Genomic DNA, 17,088 nt, shown 5'->3' with positions numbered 1-17,088 from the left:
AGGTAACCTATAACCCTAATCTTATCATTCAATGATATCACTGTTAACATTACAGAGTATTTCATTTGAGCTTTTTGTTCTATGCTTTATACATCCATAACCATTCTCTCTGTTCCTTAAATAATTTTTACAACATAATTTTAATAGCTACAGAAATTTCTATCATATTCACATAAATAACATATTTGCCGTTATTGGCCATTTGGGTCATTCCAGTTTTCTTAATTATACATTATACCAAATGTATACACTAACTACATTTTTGTACCAATTATCATTTCTGTAGGATAAATTTCTACATTGTTACTGGCACCAGAATTGCCAAATTAAGGAGTATATTTTTTATTTTTCTTTTTAAAAATATAGTGTCAGTTTACCTTTAAAGGTGCTTTTCAACGTATACTTCTAGCAGTAGTACAGAAGAGTGCTTGTTTTTCGCCATCCTTGCCAATGCAAGGTATCGTCATTCTTTTCTCATTTTGCAACAAACTCATGAAAGTCTTTTATTTTACTTTATTTTATTTTTTTGAGGCGGAGTCTCGCTCTGTCTCCCAGGCTGGAGTGCAGTGGCGCGATCTCGGCTCACTGCAAGCTCCGCCTCCCGGGTTCACGCCATTCTCCTGCCTCAGCCTCCCGAGTAGCTGGGACTACAGGCGCCTGCAACCGCGCCCGGCTAATTTTTTGTATTTTTAGTAGAGACGGGGTTTCACCATGGTCTCGATCTCCTGACCTTGTGATCCGCCCGCCTCGACCTCCCAAAGTGCTGGGATTACAGGCGTGAGCCACCGCGCCCAGCCGAAAGTCTTTTATTTTAGTCATATACATACAAACCTATAAGAAACACATTGAGCTTTTCTTTTCTTTCTTTCTCTCTTTCCTTCCTTCCTTCCTTCCTTCCTTCCTTCCTTCCTTCTTTCCTTCTTCCTTCCTTCCCTCCTTCCTTCCCCCTTCCTTCCCTCCTTCTTTCCTCCTTCCTCCTTCCTCCTCCCACCCTCCCTCCCTCTCTCCCTCTCTCTCTCTCTTTCTCTCTTTCTCTCTCTCTCTCTCTCTCTCTGTCTCTCTCTCTGTCTCTCTCTCTCTTTCTCTCTCTCTCTCTCTCTTTCTTTTCTTAGTTTTGCTCTGTCACCAAGGCTGGAAAGCATTGGCGCCATGTTGGGTCACTGCAGCCTCTGCCTCCTGGGTTCATGTGATTCTCCTGCTTCAGCCTCCTGAGTAGCTTGGATTACAAGCGCCCACCACCACACCCAGCTAATTTTTGTATTTTTAGAAGAGATGAGGTTTCACCATGTTGGCCAGGCTGGTCTCGAATTCCTCACTTCTAGTGACCTACCTGCCTCAACCCCCAGAGTGCTGGGATTACAGGCGTGAGCCACTACGCCTGGCTGAGCTTTCTATGTTTTTAATACCCAACAAAGCTTCCATCGTGAATTATGAACCTATGACTTTCAGGCACACATGCTGAAGCATTTTTTGTCCCATGGTGAATGATTATGGAATTGTCTTTTGAGGAACAACTGGAATGCCAATTAACAAATATACTGAATAGAGGTATCTGAAAATGAAATGGTGTGCCTTGGGAGCCAGAGAAGTGCTCATTGCTGAAGAAGTTCAACCAAAAGTTGATGATCAACTGGCTAGGATGACAGTGGAGAATTTGTCTGGATAACCTCTCAAGTTTCTTTCCATGCTATGGTCCTATGATGCTTTTGTCTGTTTCTGGAGATTACTGATTCTGTCTCTTTGCCTCATCAGCTGCAATTTTTTATACTAATAGACTAACTCTCTCTGAATTGTGTCTTTTGCCAACAATATATTCAAAGTCACAGCATTTTCAGTTGTGCTTCGAAGCCAAGTGTGTGTGTGTGTGTGTGTGTGTGTGTATAAAATCAATAGCACAGTATTTGCTGAACCTAGAAAAATGGCTGCATCATGAACTTCTCAGAATCTCAATTTTAAAAATTAAACATACACAATTATATGTCTACAATTACAGCTAAGTTATAGATAAAACTAGATATGGTTGTATGCATTTAGAACATTTCCAGGAAGGTACACAAGACATAATAGAGTCATCTCTAGGGAATGGGAATTGGAAAGAGGAATGTGAAGAACTTTTATCTTCTACTTTATTTTTTTTTTTTTTTTTTTTGAGACGGAGTCTCGCTCTGTCGCCCGGGCTGGAGTGCAGTGGCCGGATCTCAGCTCACTGCAAGCTCCGCCTCCCGGGTTTACGCCATTCTCCTGCCTCAGCCTCCAGAGTAGCTGGGACTACAGACGCCCGCCACCTCGCCCGGCTAGTTTTTTGTATTTTTTAGTAGAGACGGGGTTTCACCGTGTTAGCCAGGATGGTCTCGATCTCCTGACCTCGTGATCCGCCCGTCTCGGCCTCCCAAAGTGCTGGGATTACAGGCTTGAGCCACCGCGCCCGGCCCATCTTCTACTTTAAATACTTTTGTACTCTTTGCATGTTTTAGTAATAGTATGTATCATTTTAATAATGAGCTGTAATAGTTCACTGTTACAGATGCTTGTGTTAAAATCTTTTTATGAAATTACTAAGGTGGGCATAAACATAGCAATTTTATTCTGCTCACCAAAAATAGAGAAAAATCTGAACCTGCCAAATGAAATGATGGGTCTAATTGTAACAGTAGACAAGTAAATTCTTACCTCACTCTTGCCCTGATTCTATGCTTTCCCAGTCGTTTAACTTTCCATGGTGTGGGCCAGCAAAGAGAGGTGACATTAGTTAGTTATATATTATAGTTCTAGTTTACACATCACTCTCTCATAAGAGCCTATTTGAGAGATGTTATGTCTTCAGTCGAGGAATCAAATATTCTGATGATGTCTGATCTCTAAGAACAGAATCTGTTTTGTTATCATGAGCATCCCAGATGAGCAAATCTAAGAAGATTTTTATCATGAGTAAATCTAAGATGATTTTGAGCCACAAAGACTTAAGGCTCAAGGTTTTATATATATACACACACACACACACGCACATATATGTACATGTTAGCCATTTAGTCCAATTTTTAGAGAGTTCATTAATATTATTACCAGAAAAAGAATCACTGAATTACATTAAAAAATGATGTATAATTTAAGTACAGTCCAGTTTGAAGGCTTTTAATTTTTTTATATTGAAGAATGCAGTATTCTGATTAAGTCAGATCTCTGTAAACAGAATCTGCTTTAGAAAACAACTATTAAATGCTTGAATAATCACTTATAAAAAATGAAGTAATTACCTTTTCTATATAATTAGTAACTAGTTTGGGTTTGTATAGAAGTGACAGAATAATATAAAATCTGACTAGATAAGAATTTCTTAAGCTCTGTCAGTAATTTGTTTATATTATCTAACACTCCATAGTGTCTACCTCATAAGTGGGCGAGGCATGAGAATGAAATGACATAATACTTGAAAAGTGTTTGAAGTACTATGTGTCATATTGTAATCATCTAATAAACACCAGGTAATATAAAATATATTAGGTAAAATAAGAAAAATGATATCCAAATATACCAACATTAAGTCTGTATATAAAATGGAAATATATGCAGGCAAATACATGAAAAAAGGTCTGAGACAGGTGGAGCAAGATGGCTGAATAGAACCCTCCAGCAATTGTCACCCCCAGAGAAACATCAAATTGAACAACTATCTAAACAAGAAAGTACCTTCATAGGAACCAAGTATCAGGTGAATGATCAGAGATCACGGTACCCAGTTTTAACATCATATCAAGGAAGAAGGCACTGAAGAGAGTAGAAGACTCTTGTATTGCTTACACAGCCTCTCCCCCATCTCCTAGCAGTGCAGCACTGCAGAGAGAGAATATCTGTGTGCTTGAGGGAGGGAGAATACAGTGATTATGGGACTTTGCATTGGAACTCAGTGCTAACTGTCACAGTGCAAAGTCATACAGGGCAGAATTTAGCTAGCTCCCACACTGGAAGCATTCAGACTGAACGTAGCTAGAGGGGAATTTTCTATGCCAGCAGTCAGAATTTGAGTTCCGGCTAGCATCAACACTGCAGGCCAAAGTGCGCTGGGGTCATAAATAAACTTGAAAGGTAACCTAGGCCTTTCAAGAAGTAAAGTTCCCAGGCAAGTTCTGGTGCTGTCTGGGCTCAGAGCCAGTAGACTTAGGGTGTACAGGACCTAGTGAGACATCAGCTGGGCAGCCAAGGGAGTGCTTGTGTCACCCCCTCCCCCAACTCCAGATAGTGCAGCTCGCAGTTTTGGCAGAGACACCTTCTGTTTGAAAAGAGGATACAGTAAAGAGGACTTTGTCTTGTAACTTAAATACTTGCTCAGCCATAGTAAAATAAAACACCAAGCAGTCCTGAAGCTCTAATGCCAGGCCCTAGCTCCCGGACAACAGATGTTTCTAGACACACCCTGGGCCAGAAGGGAACCCACCGCCCTTAAGGGAGATAACCAGGCCTGGCAAGATTTGCCATAAGCTGAATAAGAGCCTTTGGGCCTTGAGTAAACGTGAGTGGTAGCCAGGCAGTACTTGCCGTGGGCCTAGGGCAGTGGTGGCCATGAGGAGAAACTCCTTCTGCTTGAGGAAGTAAGAGAGGAGAGTAAAAAAGACTTTGTCTCAGAATTTGGTTATCAGCTCAGCCACAGTAAAATAAAGTACCAAGTAGATTCTAGATTCCTAAAGTTCCTGACTCCAGATCTTTGCTCCTGGACAGCATTTCTACACCCTCTCTGGGCCAGAAGGGAACTCACCACCTTGAAGGGAAAAACATATGTTTAGAATGATTCACCACCTGCTGACTAAAGAGCCCTTGGGCCTTAAATAAACATCAGTGGTGACCAGGCAATAGTTGTCACAGGCCTTGGGTGAGACCAAGTACTGTGGTGGCTTCCGGTCTGACTCAGCACAGTTGCAGTAGTGGTGGCCACAGAGGTACTTGTGTCATCCCTCCCCCAACTCTAGGAAGCTCAACACAGAGAGAAACTTCTTCATTTGGGGTAAAGTAAGAGAACAAGAGTCTCTACTTGGTAATCCAGGGAATTATCTCATCTAGTACCCCAAACCACCAAAGTGCTACCTCTGTTAGTCTGCAAGAGTCATATTATTAGTGGGCTTGGGTTCCCCCTAATGCAGATATGGCTGCAATAGGCAAATACTTAGATCTGAACACTTAATTTTCTTTATGTACTTCTTCAAAGCCTTCCCAAGAAGGACAGGTACAAGCAAGCCCAGACTATGAAGACTACAATAAATACCTCACTTGTCAATGCCTAGACATTGATGAACACTCACAAGCATCAAGATCATTTAGGAAAACACGACCTCACCAAATGAACTAAATAAGGGCACCAGTAACCAATCCCAGTGACAGAGATCTGTGACCTTTCAGACAGATAACTCAACATAGCTGGTTTGAGAAACTAAACAAATCAAGATAACAGAGAGAAAGATGAGTTTGTGTCCTTTGTAGCGACATGGATGCAGCTGGAAACCATCATTCTCAGCAAACTATCGCAAGAACAGAAAACCAAATACCGCATGTTCTTATAAGTGGGAATTGAACAATGAGATCACTTGGACTCGGGAAGGGGAACATCACACACCGGGGCCTATGATGGGGAGAGGGGAGGGGGGAGGGATTGCATTGGGAGTTATACCTGATGTAAATGACGAGTTGATGGGTGCTGATGAGTTGATGGGTGCAGCACACCAACATGGCACAAATATACATATGTAACAAACCTGCACATTGTGCACATGTACCCTAGAACTTAAAGTATAATAAAAAAAAAGATAAAAATATAACCACAAAAAAAAAAAGAATTCAGAATCCTATCCAATAAATAGGATAATGAAAATGTAAAATGATATGTGAGATTGAAATAATTTTTAAAAATCAAGTTGAAATTCTGAAGCTAAGCAATTGAACTGACATACTGAAAAATGCATCTGAGTCTCTCAACAGCAGAATTGATCAGGCAGAAGAAAGAATTAGTGAGCCTGAAGACATGCTAATTGAAAATATACAGTGAAGGGAGACAAAATAAAATAATAAAAAAGAATGAAACATGCAAAATTATTTTTTAAAAAAAGCCCAGGACCTCATGGCTTCACTGCTGAATTTTACCAAACATTTTAGAAAGAATAATCCTACTCAAACTATTCCAAAAAACAGAGGAGAGAATACTTCTAAACTCATTCTATGAGGCCAGTGTTACCCTGATATCAAAATCAAACAAAGACATATCAAAAAAAAAGAAAGTATAGGCCAATATCGCTGAAAAACATTGATGCAAAAATCCACAACAAAATAATAGTGAACCGAATTCAACAACACATTAAGATAATCATTCATCATGGCTAAGTGGAATTTATCCCAGGGATGCAAGGACTGTTCAACATATGCAAATTCATCCAATGTGATACATCATATCAACAGAATGAAGGAATAAACCATATGATAATTTCAGTTGATACTAGAAAAGCATTTGACAAAATTTGGCATCTCTTTATGATAAAAACCCTCAAAAAACTGGGTATAGAAAGAATGTACCACTACACAATAAAAGCCATATAAGACAGACCTACAGCTAGTGTCATACTGAATGAGGAAAAACTGAAAACCTTTCCTCTAAGGTCTGGAAATAATGAGGATGCCCACTTTCATCACTGTTTATCAGCATAGTACTGGAAGTCCTAGACAGAGCAATCAGACAAGAAAAAGAAATAAAGGGCAACCAGATTGGAAAGAAAAAAGTCAAATTATTCTTATTTTCAAATAATATAATCTTATATATGGAAAAACCTAAAGACTCCACTAAGAAATTATTAGAAATGATAAGTTGAGTAAAGTTGTAGGATACAAAATTAACAGAAAAATCAGTAGCATTTCTATATGCCAACAGCAGACAATCTGAAAAAGCAGTCAAGAAAGTAATCCCATTTAAAATAACTGCAAATAAAATTAAATACCTAGGATTTAACTAAAGACATGAAAGATCTCTACAACAAATACTATAAAATACTGATGCAAGAAATTGAATAAGACACAAAAAGATGAAAAGATATTCCATGTTCATGGATTGGAAGATTGACATTTTTTACATGTTCATACTACTCAAAGCAGTCTCCAGATTCAATGCAATCCTTATTAAAATACCAATAACATTCTTCACAGAAATAGAAAAAAATCCTAAAATTTATATGAGATCAAAAAAGAACCTGAATAGCCAAAGTCATCCCAGGCAAAAAGAACAAAACTGGAGATACCTGACTTCAAATTATACTACAGAGTTATAGTAACCAAAACAGCATGATACTGGCATCAAAACAGACACATTGGCAATGGAACGAAATGGAGAACTGAGAAACAAATTCACATACCTACAGTGAACTCATTTTTCACAAAGACGCCAAGAACATACGCTGGAGAAAAGATAGTCTCTTCAATAAATGGTACTGGCAAAACTACATATCCATATGTAGAAGAATGAAACTAGACCCTTTTCTCTTGCCATATACAAAATCTAATCAAAGACTTATATCAAAAACATAAAAGTACTGAAAGAAGACATTAGGGAAACTCTCTATAACATTGCTCTGGACAAGGACTTCTGAGGAATATCCCATAAGCATAGGCAACCAAAGCAAAAATGGAAAAACTGGGTCACATCAAGTTAAAAACTTCTGCACAGCAAAGGAAACAATCAACAGAGTGGAGAAACAATCCATGAAATGGGAGAAAATATTTGCAAACTACCCATCTGACAAGGAATTAATTGCCAGAATATATAAGGAGCTCAAACAACTCAGTAGGAAAAATATCTAATAATCTGATTAATAAATGGACAAAAGATCTGAATAGACATTTCTCAAAAGACATCCAAATGACAAACAAGTATATTCAAAAGTGCTCAACATCACTGATCACCAGAGAAATGCAAATCAAAACTACGATGAGATACTATATCACCCCAGTTAAAATGACGTTTATCCAAACCACAAACAATAATTAATGACGGTGAAGATATGAACAAAAGGGAACCCTTGTACACTGTTGGTGGGAATGTAAATTAGCATAGCCACTGTGGAGAACAGTTTGGAGATTCCTCAGAAAAATAAAAATAGAACTAATACTTAATCCAGCAATCCCACTACTAGGCATATATTCAAGAGAAAGGAATTCGATATATCAAATAGATATATTCACTCCTATGTCCGTTGCAGCACTATTCACAATAGCTAAGATTTATAAGCAACCTGTGTCCATCAACAGACAAATGGATAAAGAAAATGTTGTATGTACACACAATAGAGCACTAATCTTTAAAGTGGTGCTTGGTCACAAAAAAGAATGAGAACCTGTCATTTCATCAACATGGATGGAACTGGAGGATTTCATGTCAAGTGAAATAAGTCAGGCACAGAAAGAAAAACTTGGCATGTTCTCACTTATTTGTGGGAGCTAAAAATGCAAACATTTGAACTCAAGGAGCTAGGGAGTAGAATGATGGTTACTAGAGGCTGGGAAGGAGTAGTGAGCTAGGGGAAGTGGAATGGTTAATGGATATATTAATATAATTCGATACAATGAATAAGATCTAATGTTTGATAGTACAACAGGGCAACTACAGCCAACAATAATTTATTGTACATTTAAAAATAACTAAAAGGGGCTGGGCACGGTGGCTCATGCCTGTAATCCCAGCACTTTGGGAGGTCGAGGGGGGCGGATCACCTGAGGTCAGGAGTTCCACACTGGCCTGACCAATATGGAGAAAACCCATCTCTACTAAAAATACAAAATTAGTCGGGCATGGTGGCACATGCCTGTAATCCCAGCTACTTGGGAGCAGTTGCGGTGAGCTGAGATCGTACCATTGCACTCCAGCCTGGGCAACAAGAGGGAAACTCCATCTCAAATGATAATAATAATAATAATAACTAAAAGAGTATAATTGGAATGTTTGTAACACAAAGAAATGACAAATGGCTGAGCTCATGGATTAAACAAACAAACAAAATGTCAGCAGCATTTCCTCTGGAGTACAGAGTAAAATGGGGAGGAGTAAGATTAAGTGAACTTTTATTTTTATTTATACAATGTATTACTGTATTATTGGAAATTTTACGAGAAACATTTATTTATTTTTTTAAAAAAGAAACAATATTGTTAAAGGAATGCCAAAAGATCCGTTGGTAGATATGTGATGAAATTACTATAAAAATATTCATTCACAGTAAATGGGCACATTTCATAATGCATTGATACAGTACAATTTAGGATCACTTTGGATCAAGCAGATAGCCAGGCTCACAGTGGTTCTTGTTTGAATGACGGGCTGGGAATCATAGTTAATTAATCTCTGTAAGCCATAGTTACTGTATCTGTAAAATGAAATAATACTATCCTAGTTATATCTCAACATCCACCACAGTGTTTAGCCCCTTTTTAAGAAAATGAATAATTCAGGTTTAATTTAGAAGTCTAAGATCGAGACCTTTGAAATGTACGCTTGAAAATACAACCTTGTTTTTTTTCCTTGTGAATTCTATGAGTGCAGTTTACATGAGCACAATTCATATGGATGTGTTTTCAACCGCACACCTGGGAAGTCACCACACAGTGCTGTGCAACTGATATTATTTGAGAAGAAGAGGATAACTGAGTTCTTGTTGGAAGAAGAGCAATTTGAAAGTGCTGCTTAAATGAACACAAGATGGTGTCAGGATTCCAAGTTTCTAGTTCTTTCCAGTGAGTTACCTAAGGTCTAAGTTTTATCCTGAACAGAATCTCTTGCGGAACTAAAATACTACCAATGAAAAGCTCTTGACACTCCTACATCATGAATATTACTGAGCTCTAAAACTTGAACTGGTCATGTCAGGAGAACCTGGAACTGCTCATGGCAGTTCTTGTGGACTGAGAAGAAGTGCTACTGGAGATCGTGGTGATAGTGGCCAAAAGGAAAGGGTATGATTGTGATTGCTGGGAAGCAGAGGGCTTTTGAATATGTTCATCCAAATCCTAAGCCAGAGGCTGTTTAGTGCTTGTTCCTCCTGGGAAGGCTAATGGTAAACAAAAACACAGTTTAACATGTTTAATGTTTTGAAATTCTGGAAGAAGAACAGAAATATTCATTTATTCCTGGGTGTCCACATGAGCATGGAGGTATTCTAAAGTGTAAGAAGTGACAGCATAGGCATGGTTAAAATCTCAGGTTCTGACCTCATTCTAGCTCCTCCCCTTACTATCTTGAGCATTAGCTCGATAAACCTCAATGCATTATAAAATTGTGGTGACAGTTACATTTAGTTAAAAGACTATAGGTTCCAACGGGAAAATACATATAAAATGTTTAACTATCACAGTGGCTTACCCATAGAAAAGTCTCACCAAAGTAACCAAATACAGTAGTACACCCTAATCTATGGCTTTGCTTTAATGGTTTTAGTTACCTAAAGTCAACTGCAGTCTGAAAATATTATAGTATTTTGAGAGAGAGAGAGAGAGAGAGAGAGAGAGAGATTCACATAACAATATACTGTTTTGTTCTATTTTATTAGTAGTTATTATTAATCTCTTACTGCTTTTAATTAAATATATATAATTTTATAAATTAATTAAATTCATTAAATTATAAATTAAATTGTGTATGTCTTTATAGGACTAAACAGTCTATATATGGGTTTTGGTACTATCCACAGTTTGAAGCATCCATTGGAGGTCTTGGAACATACCTCCCATGGATAAGGTGGGCTACTGTATTAGTTTAAGTTCCTCAGATTTCCTGGACTACCTGACATTAGGCTCCACAATTCGTTAATACATGCTACTTCAATCAGCAGCATGCTTAGCACATAGCATGTGTTTAATAAATATTAAATCTAAAATAAAATCAAGATTTCCAGTTGAATTGAAGCTAGGGAAGTCTACACATATTTTGTTTGTTAGTTTGTTTGGAAACATCGTCTCTACAGAGAGTATCTAATGACATGGGAGATGCCATGATAGAGTCAGTCTGGTGGAGAAAATATCTAGACCTTCATCAGTCCCAAAGCCGCATTGAACATCTAGGGCTGCTTTTGTAAGATCAACAGAATCCATGTCATTGACGTAATGCTCATTACTGCCAGCATCCTTACTGTTTTGAATGCCTATGTAATCGTTGTTTTTCTTACATTATTTCACTGAATTCTTAAAATGCTTTAATGGAGATGCTTTTATTCCTATGTTAACAAGAAAGCTGAGTCTCAGAGTGGTTATATAACTTGTTCAATGCCACACACTAGTGAGTGAAAAAGCCATGACTAAAATGAGGACCACAGAGAGCAGGACCAGCCTTTTTCCAGGGAAGATAAATACATAGACTGGCAGCTCTGACATCCTATTAGGTCTTATTGATATCCTGACTTGCTTTAGACTTGTCTGAAACCCTGGCTTATCTGGCTCCAAAGCCTATGAAGCTTCCACTAAACCAGAGAACCATCATTTGAGTAGTGATGAAATATTCTCCAAAAAACAACAACAAACGCAATGAATTATCAGGGACCTTAGAGACTCTCATCATGAATCCCGGTTTCAGAAATTGTGTCTCATAAAGTCTTAATAAATAGTAGGTTGGTGCAAAAGTAGCTGTGGTTGCCATTAAAACCAATGGCAAAACAGCAATTACTTTTCCACCAACCTATAAAAAAGACTAATTTTGATTCATCACATAGAAGGTAAAATGTATACTCTTATGTTATGGAAATAAATGTCATCAGTTTAAAAATTCTCACAAAACTTGTAATTTCTCTACAGGACAGCATGGTTGTGCATCCTAAGTGGAATGTAATTATTTTTGTCAGAAAATGATCTTCACATACATACCAATCATTCCTTGGGACAGGGTGGGGTTCATCGGTTTTTGGAAATGTTACTGTTTTCAAGTTATACATAAATACTCTAAATTGTGTCTGAGTGTCCAGCAAAACGACAGTATTGTCTTTGATGTGCTATCAGTGAGCTACTGAGTAAGAAAATATGTTTCAACAAGATTTATTTATTAGATTAAGTGAATATATTAACATTCCATGGGCAAAATTACAGAAGACATGGTTAGGAATAAATGTCCTCATCTCCTTGATATCTTCATCCCTCATATTAAGTCCTTAATTTGCAGAGTCAGCAACATTGTTAATTCCTTGTACAAGGAATTTTCCTGTGGAAAATAGTTTTACCTGTTTGTCTCCACACGTATGTCTGATCTTTGTGATATGGTATCAGGCATCCCCTGACCTGTTGGTTTGTCTTCTTTCCCATTTTATCTTTTCATCTATTTTGCAAACTCATCAAGATGTCTTCCACTTTCCAGCTTCTCCATTATGTACCTAAGGGTTTTCCTTAAATTTTTGTCCAACCTAAAAAGTAATAATCACTAAATGATAGAACTCTATAATAACTAAATGATAGAATGATAGAAATCATTTCCAGCATCCTGTCGGCATGACAGAAATCTAGCCTACTTTGAAGCAAATCAAAACAACTGTGAAGATAATTTAATGAAATTATCCTCTTTTTGAGGTCCACTGTTGCAACTTTCCTCATCTCCAAGCTGGTAGAAAATGCTGTTGCTTTGTGGTGGTATTCTGCAAAGGACTTAGGGAGGGATCATTTTCTGTAATCAGCTCATCAAATTCACGGAGGTCTACAGAAGTGAAGTGACGTGCCCAAGAGCTCATGACAAGTAAATAGTGTCTTAGTCTAAATACATCCAGAATGAGTATTCTTAGACCTTGTACTTGTTTCATTGTCCTATGCTCAGGCAAACGTTTGCAAACAGCAGGGAAAACAACTGCAGATTGAGACTTGAGGGAGATGGGTGGGAGAAGGTCTTTAGCAGATCCCTGGACCTGGGGATCACCTGCTCGCAGATATCAAAACAGTGAAAAAAGCTATTCATAAGTACATCAAGGAGGAGTGGGCCATTGTTTTTCAGAACCAGCTGTGGAGAATCTGCTCAACAGTGGCCTTGGAACAGCTGCGGCTGCTGCACCAAGAAGGGAGGGCAGGAGGGCGGAGCGGTACTGGTGGAAGGGTGAGCTAGAGGGGAGGGCTGCAAGGACCCTGCCACGCCACCTCCTGGCAAACCAGGAAGTATTTTTGCAGTAAGTGCATTGGGCTGAGCCACCTTTTGAACCTACCCGAAGTGTTAACAGCACACAGCAGGCCTTAGATGGGTGCAGTAACGGCAAACTCTCAACGGGCTGGTGCCTAAGAGGCTACGGGCTGGCAGCTACATAGAGCCCGGCGCAGTGAGTAGGCGCTGTCCGAAAGTACACACATTGGAGCCAGCCGACTGTGCTGTCTTTGCAAGCCGTGACCGAGCAAAGTCCGTGATAAACAAGCCTCGCAGCAGCTGCCTTCGGATGAGCGCCCCCTGCGCGTTCCTCCACCCAGCATTTCCCACGCGCCCAGCACTCCGCTCTGCAGCTCCTGCCCTGCTATCTCCCAGCCCCATTCTCAGATCCCCCCGTCTTTGGGCCCAGCCCAGGTCCCAGCCCCCGCGGCTGGCGCACCACACTCACCATCTCTTGCCTGAGGAGGTGAAGCTTGGTTTCTAGCCTCTCCAGGGCGCTAGAGTGGCTACCTCGTGGGGAACCAGAGGTTGGGGAGGACGAAGAGGAGGACGACAAGGAGGGAGGGAAGCTGCAGCAGCAGCTGCTGCTACTGCAGCCGCCGCCGCCGCCACCACCGCTCCCCCCGCAGGGGTCCCTGTCCCTTTCCCTGGGAACCGGCTCCTCCCCACGGAGCGAGCGCACTAGGCTCTCGGGTACTTTGCGCCCCAGCTTCAGCTCGATGTCTCTGAGGTCTGGCAGCGGGCTGTCTTCCATGACTTTTCGGGAACGGCGATAATGGTAATAAAACGCAGCAGATGAGAGGCAGCCACGGCCTCGAAGGCTGCTGCGAGATCAGCAGACCTCTCCGGGCGCCAGGGTCTCTATCCTCCGCGGCTCCGGTGTACCGTCCTTTCCATAACCACCCTCGCGGTGTCAGCCCTGAAATCCGCACAGGACGCGGGGGGTTGCAGCTGCAGTTCCCTGGCCGCTGCGACTCCTCCGACACTAAGATGATCAAGATCGCCTCATTCTCTTTCTTTTTGGCCACCTCACTGCAAAGTTGAGTTCACTGATATTGCAGAGAGAGGGCGAATAAAGCAAGTAGTGAAAGAAAAGAGAGGGAAATGAAACCTGTTTTAGCTTTACCAAGGGAAAATTTTCACATTATAAAACCGTCCGTTCACATCCCTGCGCCGCTCACTGACTGCCCATCTGGTACTACGCGACACAAAATAATGATGCAGCCAGAAACGATGTCCTGGGTCGTTTCATTTTCCAGCCATATGTCTCCAAGCTTTCGGGATATCCTGGATTGTCAGAAATAATCTCTGGTCACTGAAAGAGGAGTTCAGTCTTGTGCATGGACGCATAAAAAAGAGCTAGTTAGCTTAGCAGGAGTTTAACGGCTTCCTTGATGCAGGAAAAATGTCCTTCTTCCCATTTAGGCTGTTTGATCCAAGTCATTGTGTTCCTCTGAGCCTCGGAAACTTTAAACTCCGCTGGCAGGTGGACCAAACCAGGGCCAACCCTTGTACCGTATATCACAGACAAGAAGAGTAAGAGGAATTTTCCCAACCCCGTCGCTGGTAGAAGAGTTTTAACGTCCTGCTTTAGTTAGGAGTACCAGTTGATTTTTCAGTTTTCCTGACTAAATCGCCTGGTGGCTACAACCTTTAAAACAGGTTTTAAAATGAGAGATAGAGGAATGACTTCATATTTGGTGTCGTTCGTTTCCCATCTCTCTACAAACAAAAAACCTCTCTTCAGAAGACTTTGCTAGCAATTTTATACTAATAAAAAGAGTGAAACAATTTCATCAAAAGTTCAATGAAAATGCACAATCAAACTTAATTATCCTACCAACTGTTACCGTATGCAAACAAAAGTGAAGAATTAATTAGCCAGGATAACTTATATGACTCCTGAGATAGCAGCAGTTTTAAGAGGGAACAGTTGCTGAGCTACTTACTTTTACTTTAATTATGAAAGGAAAAAATATCGGGAATGACTATTTAAAATGTTGTCTTCTTTAATAATTTGTCTATAAATTAATTTATAGATTTTTTCAACTCTACAAATTGTACAATTAATTGTATAGTTAAAAAATTGTACAATTTTTTAATTTGTACAATTGTACAATTCATTAATTGCGATACTTCTACCAAGTAAGTTATTATGAGCTACATGGATTACAGATTTGAATCAGCATTGAGTTTGTGTCAAAAATGTATTAGTAGAGGATACTAATTTCAGTCCAGTAAACTACAATTTTTGATTTCCATTGAAATATTTCAAAGTATGTGCCCCTCTATTTCTGCGACAAATAAATATTTGTGTTCCTGGTCACTCTGAGGCTCCATTTCCAGTGACATCATTCAAGTTTTACACTTGTAAGAACATAGGTATATACATCTCAGAGTTTGTTTCTATCATATCTGACTCTAGGAAAGCTTATACGGAGAGGAAACATAGGCATTCTAAATGAAATATTTCATGTCAGATAAAAAAATGCTGAACTTTCTTATCAACATGCCAGAAATTTGCATGCTATTTCTCCCTTCTGAAAAGAAATGAAGAAAATAGTTATAAGTTAGGTGACCCATTTCAAAGTTAGAACTACCACTTATAGAATCACGGAAAACAAGACCAAATCTCAGCTCACTGATAAAACTACATGCTTGGTCCTAAATTTGGAAAAACACAAGCTCATTGCATAAGAATTGCACTGTGACATGTAATTATGAAAGGCTTGTGTTTCAGTCAAGAACAGTTTATTATTACAAAACCCTTACAAAGTTCAGCATAGGGCTGGCTAAGTGCAGTTTATAGATGCAATATCTAGCTTGAAACTGATCAGTAAAAAACAAGTCAAATTATCGTGTGTCAACATAGAAAAATGGGAAACCTCCTTTGCTATGAATCACAGACTGTAAAATCAGTATTTGAGGCTGAGGATAACATATATACCCACACACACACACACACACACACACACATATATAGTTTTTTAAAGAAGTCTGCAGAAGAAACTCCTCTGAAAGTAAAAGTGTGATGTATATGCAAAGTAACCTTTAGTTCCAGTGAAATATTAAAAAATGCAAACCTTTGAACAAAAGCTTAGTATGTCAAGCCTTTCAATTTTTTCAGTTAAATGCCTACTGACATTTTATTTTAAAATGGAGACATTTTGAATGACGCTTTAGCTAGTTTTCAGAATATATTAAAATCATTGAATGTTTATGGATCTATAATAGAGTGTTGTTAGTGCTACCATAACTGCTTTATGTGGTTTGATCTGAGGACATTTCTTACTCTATTTGAAAAAATATATATTCTTTTACTTTGGTTCTTGAGCATGATTTTGTTTGTTTATTTCAGGATTCTCAAGAAAGTGAGTCATCCTGGGCAATATAGCGAGACCCCACCTCTTCAAAAAGTTTAAAAATTAGCCAGGCATGCACTTGTAGTCGTAGCTAAGGGGTTAGGGGTGGGGAACTGAGACCAGAAGATTGCTTGAGTCCAGGGATTCAGGGTTGCGGTGAGCTATGATCGAGCCACTGTCCGTCAGTCTTTGAGACAGAGTGAGAAACTGCCTCAAAAAACAAAAACAAAACAATAAACAGACAAAAATGCCCACAAACAACAAGGACAAAAATGTGTGAGACGTTTTTCTAATTGCTCTTAGCCTGAGAAGTTAATTACATCTTGATTTGGGGAATCAGTTGAGAAGACTTTGCAGTAATGAGTCCAGGATAGGGCTTGGGGTAGGAGTGAATTCAGCAACAAGTAGGAGAGGGAACATAGGCAGGACTGAGAAAGACAGAGGGAAAAATTCTTGAGTCATATCACTCTAAGTAGCACTCCCTCGCTGCTCGTACTTTTCTTGTCCATCTCCAACTACCTCTCTTTCTTTGATTAGTAGTATTTGCCATGTCAACAACCACCTAAACTCAGTGTTTCTCTAAGCCTAATAATATATTGCAGAGTA

The 17,088-nt window shown here is 39.4% G+C and overlaps 1 protein-coding gene across 1 annotated transcript in view; it reads right to left on the bottom strand.

The window, feature by feature from the left end:
• Positions 1–14,602, bottom strand: part of LURAP1L (leucine rich adaptor protein 1 like) — a 47,343-nt gene extending 32,741 nt beyond the window's left edge. The window contains exon 1 of the mRNA XM_033237357.1: positions 13,569–14,602. Coding sequence (XP_033093248.1) covers positions 13,569–13,874 — 306 coding nt within the window. The 5' untranslated portion in view covers positions 13,875–14,602. The remainder of the gene's footprint in view (positions 1–13,568) is intronic.
• Positions 14,603–17,088: the final 2,486 nt, after the last annotated feature.

This window comes from Trachypithecus francoisi, unplaced genomic scaffold, assembly GCF_009764315.1.
Source record: "Trachypithecus francoisi isolate TF-2019V2 unplaced genomic scaffold, Tfra_2.0 Lachesis_group16, whole genome shotgun sequence".
In the NCBI taxonomy this organism is placed as follows: domain Eukaryota; kingdom Metazoa; phylum Chordata; class Mammalia; order Primates; family Cercopithecidae; genus Trachypithecus; species Trachypithecus francoisi.
The sequence above is the reverse complement of the archived record's forward strand: the minus strand, read 5'-3'. Positions and strand labels throughout refer to the sequence as shown.